The sequence below is a fragment of the Helianthus annuus genome, chromosome 3 (assembly GCF_002127325.2).
Source record: "Helianthus annuus cultivar XRQ/B chromosome 3, HanXRQr2.0-SUNRISE, whole genome shotgun sequence".
Classification (NCBI taxonomy): domain Eukaryota; kingdom Viridiplantae; phylum Streptophyta; class Magnoliopsida; order Asterales; family Asteraceae; genus Helianthus; species Helianthus annuus.
The window spans coordinates 88,989,361-88,997,569 of record NC_035435.2 but is presented as its reverse complement, the minus strand read 5'-3'; the positions used below and the strand labels follow the sequence as shown (position 1 = coordinate 88,997,569).

Sequence of the window (8,209 nt, the reverse complement as noted above, 5' to 3'; positions counted from 1 at the left end):
TTTGCACAGTAAGTCTCCAAAGGCAATCAATATAAATTATAGCAAAGAACCTTACTCATAGACACCCATAAACACAAAGCATGACACCTCTTTCGATTTCAATCATCTTACTTGCTATATTTACAGTTTTCTATACCCTGGATGTTGCAGGTTCGTCAGATGAAGTTAGTGCTCTCCTAAAATGGAAAGGAACCCTCCATAGCCAAAATACCAACACTGTTCTACCTTCATGGAAAAATAATTTTAATCTCAGTTTTTCTGCTCAAAAAACAGTGTCTCCATGCAACTGGTATGGCGTTTCGTGTGATGAAACCGGCAGCATTAATAGATTGAACTTATCCTCGTCCGGTTTGGTTTAAACGGTACGCTTGATCACTTTTCCTTCTCTTCGTTCCCAAATCTTGCGTATTTCGAACTAACTGTAAACAACTTTTCTGGGATTATCCCGTCTGAAATCCGCCACCTATCAAAACTTGTTTATCTTGATCTCTCCTATAATCAATTCACTGGAAGAATCCCACCCGAGATTGGCGAACTGACAAAATTTCCACCCTTCATTTGATTAGTAATCAGTTGAATGGTTCTATTCCGCTAGCTGTATGTGATATGAGATTACTTTCTGGGCTTTCGTTGGCTAATAATCAGTTGAATGGTGCAATTCCTACCTGTCTTGGTAAGTTATTGAATTTGCATTATCTCTATCTGGACCGTAACTATATATCTGGTTCAATTTCTACTTCTTTTGGTCAGTTATCGGATTTGCGTCATCTGTTCCTGTATTTTAACAATATTTCTGGTTCAATTCCTCATGAATTGGGGAATCTTTACCATCTAAAGGAACTTTATCTAAACAATAACTATCTGACTGGATCTATCCCAGAAACTTTGGTCAATCTAAAGAATCTAACCGACTTAACTCTATACGAGAATCAGTTAAATGGATCAATCCCAAGAGAAATAGGTAACTTGACTTCACTTATATGGCTAGAGCTACAATTGAACAATCTCACTGGTCCCATCCCTGCCTCTCTAGGTCAACTCAAATCCCTTCTTCACATTAGTCTCTACTCTAACCAACTTTCTGGTCCCATCCCCCAAGAGTTAGGAAACTTGACATCCCTTTCCACTCTGCATTTAGCATTCAATAAACTCAACGGTTCCATTCCAAGTTCATTTGGTAATCTACAAGCTCTAGAACAATTGTCTCTTCAAAATAACAAACTTTCTGGATCTATCCCACCAGAGTTAGGAAACCTGAAGTTGGTTGAAATTGAAATGACCAACAATAGGTTTTCTGGAAGTTTGCCTGATGAAATCTGCAACGGAAGGAAGCTTGAAAAGCTTCTTGTTGGATATAATAAACTAACGGGTCGAATTCCAAAAAGCTTGTACAACTGCTCGAGCTTGATCCGAGTTCGGTTTGACGGAAACCAGATAAGCGGAGATTTTTCTGAGAGCTTTGGTGTCTATCCTTACCTCAATTACATCAATCTCAACGATAACAAGGTTTACGGGGGTATCTCTGACAACTGGAGTAAGTGCCGAAACTTAACCACGATACAGATGGGAGGGAATCGAATCCAAGGTAGCATACCTGATTCCATGGGAAACATGATTCAGTTGGTAGTTCTTAATCTTTCTTCCAATGATTTGGTTGGAGATATACCTAAAGAATTCGGAATGCTGACTCGTATAGAGAAGCTTATATTAAGCAATAATAGACTTTCTGGCATCGTGCCACAAGAGCTAGGATCACTAGCTGAACTCTTGATTGTTGATATCTCCATGAATAAGTTGAATGGGTCCATTCCATCTTCCATGGGGCAGTGCTCGAAACACTTTTTCTTAAACTTGAGCAATAATGGATTTGCACGCAAAATCCCAGTCCAATTAGGTGGATTGATTCAGTTGTCTGTTCTTGATTTAAGTCATAACGAGCTTACCGGGTATATACCTAAGACTTTTGAATCAATGAATTCGTTGTTGAACATTGATCTTTCATATAATCACTTACGAGGACCCTCCCCAAAAGCAAAGTCTTTATGAATCTTTCAATAGAAGCATTGCAAGGGAATAAAGATTTGTGCGGAAATGTTAGTGGGTTGAAACAATGTGCATCAGAAAGCCGGGAGCCAACTAGGAAACGCAAACTCGTACTAGTGATTTCCCTTCCACTTCTTGGAGCCCTTCTACTTGGCGTTCTGATGGGAATGTTCACTTTCTATTGTCACATATCAAAGAGTCTGCCATTGACACAGCTTGTGAACCGACATAAACATGGGACAAATTTCTTTTCAGTTTCGACATTCAATGGAAGAGAGACATACAAAGAAATTCTAAACCAAACCGAAGAGTTTAACGAAGCATATTGCATCGGAATGGGAGGATGTGGAAGTGTGTACAAAGTGAAATTGTCCTCAGGAAATACAGTTGCTGTAAAAAGACTTCACTCGTCTTCTGAGGTGATCAATCACAATGATTTCCTTAACGAGATTACGGCATTGACAAGAATACGACATAGAAACATCGTTAAACTACTTGGCTACTGTTCACATTCTCAAATCTCATTTTTGGTTTATGAGTATCGAAGGGGGTAGTCTAGCTGATATTCTGAGCCATGAAACTGCTCAAACTTTGGACTGGATGAAGAGGGTGAACATTATCAAAGGTGTTGCATACGGTTTATCCTATATGCATCATGATTGTTCACCGGCTATCATTCATCGTGACATATCAAGCAAAAATATTTTGCTTGATTCAGAGTACGAAGCTTGTGTTTCGGATTTTGGTACATCCAAAATTTTGAACCCAAACTCTTCCCACTGGAGTAACATTGCAGGAACATTTGGATACCTCGCACCAGGTAATGCATTTTCCAGTCGTTCATATATTTAGTTAGAACATATTTCATCAAGTCATTAATTTTGCAGAACTCTCTTACATGATGAAGGTAACCGAGAAGTGTGATGTTTATAGTTTTGGGGTTCTAGTCTTAGAAATCATCAAAGGAGAGCATCCTGGCGATATCATTAGTTCTCTAGCTTCAACATCAACCGAAGAAGTCGAGTTCACGGATTTGGTGGATCATCGCCTTCCCGTTCCAATACCAGAAATCAAAGAAGTTCTCACGTCAATTTTGATTTTAGCTATTAAATGCATTAACTCGAACCCTGAAATAAGGCCTACAATGCACCAAGTTTCTAATAATATTGCAGGTATTATTTGCGACGTGTATAAGAGCGATAATGCTGTGTAGTGCTATCAGTTTTCATATTCTGTGTTCGTTTACAGGGATATTATGATTTATACATCGGTTTCTGGGTTGCATTAACTGATAGTTAAATATAAGCTTGAGTTATCATAAAAGTATTGTAAATTACCAAAACAAATGTGTTTTTTTGTATGTTATTTTCTAAAGATTTAAATCTTAATGATGTATTAGGCATCTATATATGTTATGATGTGCCATAATGATATAAAAACAAGATTGGACAAAATATACCAAAATTTGCCACCGATAAAAACCGGTTGCCAAATTAGCGATCATGTTAGTGACTAAAATCAAGTGATTGCAAAATTAGCGACCGGAGCAATATGGATTGGAAAATTAGCGAACTGAAATAATATTGGATGCAAAACTAATGACAGATAACCTTTTGGGCGTAACAAGTTCCATAATATAGAGACCCAAGAAAATATTTTGATAGCTTAGAGCATTCTCATCCAATCCATCAAATTATACATCCATTCCACTAAAAAACAACTCATATATCAATATATTTTCACTAAAAACAAATACTTTTTCTCTCTCCTTTTCAATTAAATAATATTATCATTACATTTCTCTCTCTCTCCTTCACTCACAACCACTTTCAATATATATTAAAAAAATTATACTGGGTGAACAGTGTCCCCCCAAATATACAGATGAACAGTAAATTTTCTCTCTCCTCCACTCACAACCATTTTTTATACCTTTTATAATATAAAAACTACCCCTCACATATTTTGATGGTTTGAATGAGAATGCTCTTAAATACTACAAAACGTGAAACTCAATCGCAAATATAGCCATCAAAATTATTTTGGTCGCAAAAACGTCGCTATTTATAAACAATAACAGAAAAAGCAAAGATTATTTAGGTAGCAAATATAGTCACTAATTTTATAAAATAATACGGCTTAACTTATTCTACAAATCCTCCTAAAAGTTAGAAGTGTACAAAGATATAATGGATCGCAAAATAACACAATCGCAAATATAGCCATCAAAATTATTTCGGTCGCAAAACGTCGCTATTTATAAACAATAACAAAAAAAAAAATAAAAATTATTTAGGTAGCAAATATAGTCACTAATTTTATAAAATAATACCGGTAAATTATTATACAAATGCTCTTAAAAATTAGAAGTGTATAAAGGCATTATGCATCGCAAAATAACACAATGTTGAGCAAAATATAATACAGCGCCAAAAAATATAACACAATGTCCAAGAAAAAAGACACAGTGAGTGGAAAAAAGACACAATGACGCAAATATAGAAAAAACAAAATGATAAATAAAAATACACAATAACGTAAATAAACGTCTACTAGAGAAAAACCAATCTAAAAAATTACCTATCCGTGTAATACACAGATCTATATCATAGTCAATAATAAAGCAATCACTAAGACCATGCGTAATGGTATCAATTTGGGCGTTTTTCCTCACCAATCACACCCAAAAACGCCCACCCCCACCCCTAGGCGTGTTTAAGCATTTTTTTTTATCAAAAAATGGTCCTCAACATTATTTAAAAAATGCATGTGCATGCTTTCTCCATTTTTGTTTGTCCAATAAGAATATTCCAACTAATATTATCTGTTTTATTTTTAAATTTTTTAAATAATTGTGTAATCAATTGATGGGGCATTATTGGGAATTATCTCACTACGCCCATTTGTGAAAACGCCCATAATGCCCCTTTACTGATTGGAATGACACGCGTCGCACAATGCCCATGGGTGGGGCATTATTCATGTGTACCACTACACATGTTCTAAAACTATTTATAACACAAATATAGTCACCCATTCTGAAAAATATCAAATATCAGGTCCTTACTTCATTACCCATTTTGCACTCAATCACTAGTATTGGTCAAACACATGAAGAGTGATAAACAATTAAAAAAAAATTGTGATTGCTTGAAAGGGGTTGGGGCCACCATTAACCCTCTCTCTCTCCTCCATCACTTCTCTTCTCTTTTTGTTTCTCACCCGGTGAGTATTCACCGAGTTGGACAATCCCCGATCACCACTCCACCCCTGGCAACACCTCCCCCCTCGGTAAACTACCCTCCCCGCCCCACTCACCGCTACCACTCCACCCACCCTAAGGTTCAGATCAATTAGGGGCCATTAGAGTTAGTCAAGTAGGGCGACTTACTTTTAGTTAAGGGTCATTAGGGGTAATTAGGCTATGCGGTATGGGAGAGTCTTATCCTTGGAGGATGACCCTCCACATAGGTGCCACGTCATAGTCCTTGGAGGATGTCTCTCCAAGGTTGAAACAATGGAAATGGAGAATGAGCCTACCCGCCAACTTAATTTATTTTTTTTTATTTTATCTACTTTTTTAACATTTACTAAATAAGATGTAAAAATAAAATCATAAATATTAAAAACCAAACGTTACATAATGTTATAAAATAAATATTACGTAAAACTAAAATTACATAATATTTCAAACCAAATATTAAAAAATAACCAACATATTCTTAAAAAAAAATATTAAAAACTACTAGTCTTCATCCGGCATGTGGTCATTAGGTTCGTTTTGTGCGTTGTTCCAAATGTACTCCACAAAAGTCCGCTTGTAGATTTTGATGTGTATACTCGTTACATAGAGAGAATCCGTTTAAATCTTGTTGTTCCAAACTGACTGGAACAGACTTCCCGTTAGACGCGTTTTCGTTGTAGTCACAAATCGCTCTACCTTCGTCTTCGATGATCATGTTATGCAACAAGATACCAGCGTACATAATGTGTCGCAACCTCTTTAGTGTAGCAGGACGTGCTGGATATTCAATGATATGCCATTTTTTGTAGAACCCCAAAACACCGTTCAACATCTTTTGTCGCCCCCTCTTGAAACTTCGCAAATTTCTTTCTTTTATCGTCTGTCGGGTGCGAAATAGTTTCAACGACTGTAGAGTACGTTGGGTATCTTCCATCCGCAAGGTAGTAACCCCGCCTGTATTCCACCCCCGAAACCGTAAAACTAGTGCTGGACCTGTTCCTGCCACTATATCATCAAATGTCTGTGACTGGTAGATGATGTTAAGGTCATTAAGTGAACCAGGTACACCAAAAAAGCATGTCAATCCAAAGATCCTGTGATGCAACAGCCTCTAGAACTATAGTTGGATGACCATGATCGCCCCGAGTATATTGACCTTACCAGGCAGTAAGGCAGTTCTGCCACGGCCAGTGCATGCTATCAATGCTTCCGAGCATTCCTGGAAAACCATGTCTTTGTTCGTGTGCTTGATATAATTTTTAAACGTCGTTTGCTTTTGGTTTCCGCAGGTATTTCTTGCTATATAATTTCACGATCCATTCGCAAAACCTGTGCATGTATTCACGTGCGGTTCTTTCGGACATCCTTAAATTCTCGTCCAACGAATCGGGTGCGTACCCGTATGCCAGTTGGTGAATGGCCGATGTACATTCCTGTAAAGTAGTGAATCCCCTTTGGCCCCTAGCATCGTATCGCAGTGTGAAAAACGGATCAGACTTGGCCAAGTGGTCTGCGATACGTAAGAACAGTCGATGACTCATTCGGAACCAACGTCGAAACATCTCGTCCGTGTACACAGGTATGTCGGCAAAATAATCGGCCACTAAATTATCATGGCCGGCTATATATTAAAAATGAAAAATAAATTAAATTCCTTATTAAATTTAAATAAAGATACTCTAAAAAATTAAAATACCTTCTCGGTCTCGCTTTAAGGCCGCTCTCCTAGTTTGCCGATGTGACGACGTTTCAGCCTCTTCATCCTCCTCCATGATCATCTGAGCTGCGTAGATAATGACGTTTGAAAAAAATGCTTCGCTTTCACCTGAAGATGACGAATACCACGTTGAAGAAGAAGATGAAGACATGCCTATTTTTTTTTTTTATAAAAGTATCATGGTTTATAAAAAAAATGAGAGAGAGATGAGGTTGAAGTGGGTAAAAAATTGGGTGTTTGGGTTCTATTTATATAAAAAGTTTTGGTTTTTGAGGTTTTTTGAATTATGGCCGTTAGTTTGAATTTTAGGAATTTAATATATGTATATATATATATTAACTATATCTTAAAGAGAAAGGTCGGTGGGACCTTTCTCTTTAAACCTTCACCTTTTCATACATATACATACTAACCCTCAATCTTTAACAACTTTTCCTTTTCAACTTTCAATATATGACAAACTTCATATATGTGATAATACAGTAACTTATATGAAACCTAATAATAATCATTAATATTCTCATAAGATTTGATTTATATGAAGCGTAATAATAATCATTTACATTCTCATAATCTTTTGTTTAGAAAATAAAACAACGTTAATCAAAATACTTTACAACCATTACGAAACTAGAGCAATTCTTATATTTTTGTCATAAATCATAACAATTATATTTGAAGTAAATTGAGCAGTTCTTACATATCTTTTTATTTATTTCTAACCAAGTTATTGTTACTAACGCAATATGTATAACAAAGTAAAAAACGCGTCACATCACGTGTGAGCATCACACGTTAATGTCATCATCGTATCCCATGTAACGAAGTTACAGACGTGACATTGCTGCCGCAACGCGCGGCACCGGCTAAAATCTAGTGTATGTATATATATATATGTATATATATATTGCAACGGTCCCAAGCCCCAACGTGCATACGTTTTGTCTTTAGCGCCCGTCTCAATCGTCCTAGGGTCGACGAGCTCGACAACGCCAGGGGGAGAAATGGTGTTGAGGTTGGCGACGGGCCAGGCCGAGCCCCATACCGTCTAGCCTTAGAGTTTATAATGATTAATACTCACCACTTGGTATTAATTAGGGGCACTCAGTTTCAATTAGGATAATGGGGGTTAATAATGATCAAGGATAAATATTTGTTAATAATGGTCAATTGGGTTCATTAATGTATGATTAGCGCCAATATTG

At 36.8% G+C, this 8,209-nt stretch overlaps 2 protein-coding genes and 1 pseudogene across 2 annotated transcripts; 2 read left to right on the top strand and 1 right to left on the bottom strand.

Moving 5' to 3' along the window:
* The first annotated feature begins 606 nt into the window (after positions 1–606).
* LOC110931528 (MDIS1-interacting receptor like kinase 2) lies at positions 607–2,046 on the top strand. The gene has a single exon (XM_022174917.1). The coding sequence runs from the start codon at positions 607–609 to the stop codon at positions 2,044–2,046; it is 1,440 nt and encodes a 479-aa protein (XP_022030609.1).
* Positions 2,043–3,302, top strand: LOC110931529 (annotated as a pseudogene).
* Positions 3,303–5,813: 2,511 nt separating this feature from the next.
* LOC110931530 lies at positions 5,814–7,155 on the bottom strand. Its single transcript, XM_022174918.1, has 3 exons — positions 6,984–7,155; positions 6,617–6,908; positions 5,814–6,381 (listed from the first exon to the last, which is right to left on the bottom strand). Exons 1-3 carry the CDS (start codon positions 7,153–7,155, stop codon positions 5,814–5,816), a joined length of 1,032 nt encoding a protein of 343 aa, XP_022030610.1.
* Between the last annotated feature and the right edge of the window lie 1,054 nt (positions 7,156–8,209).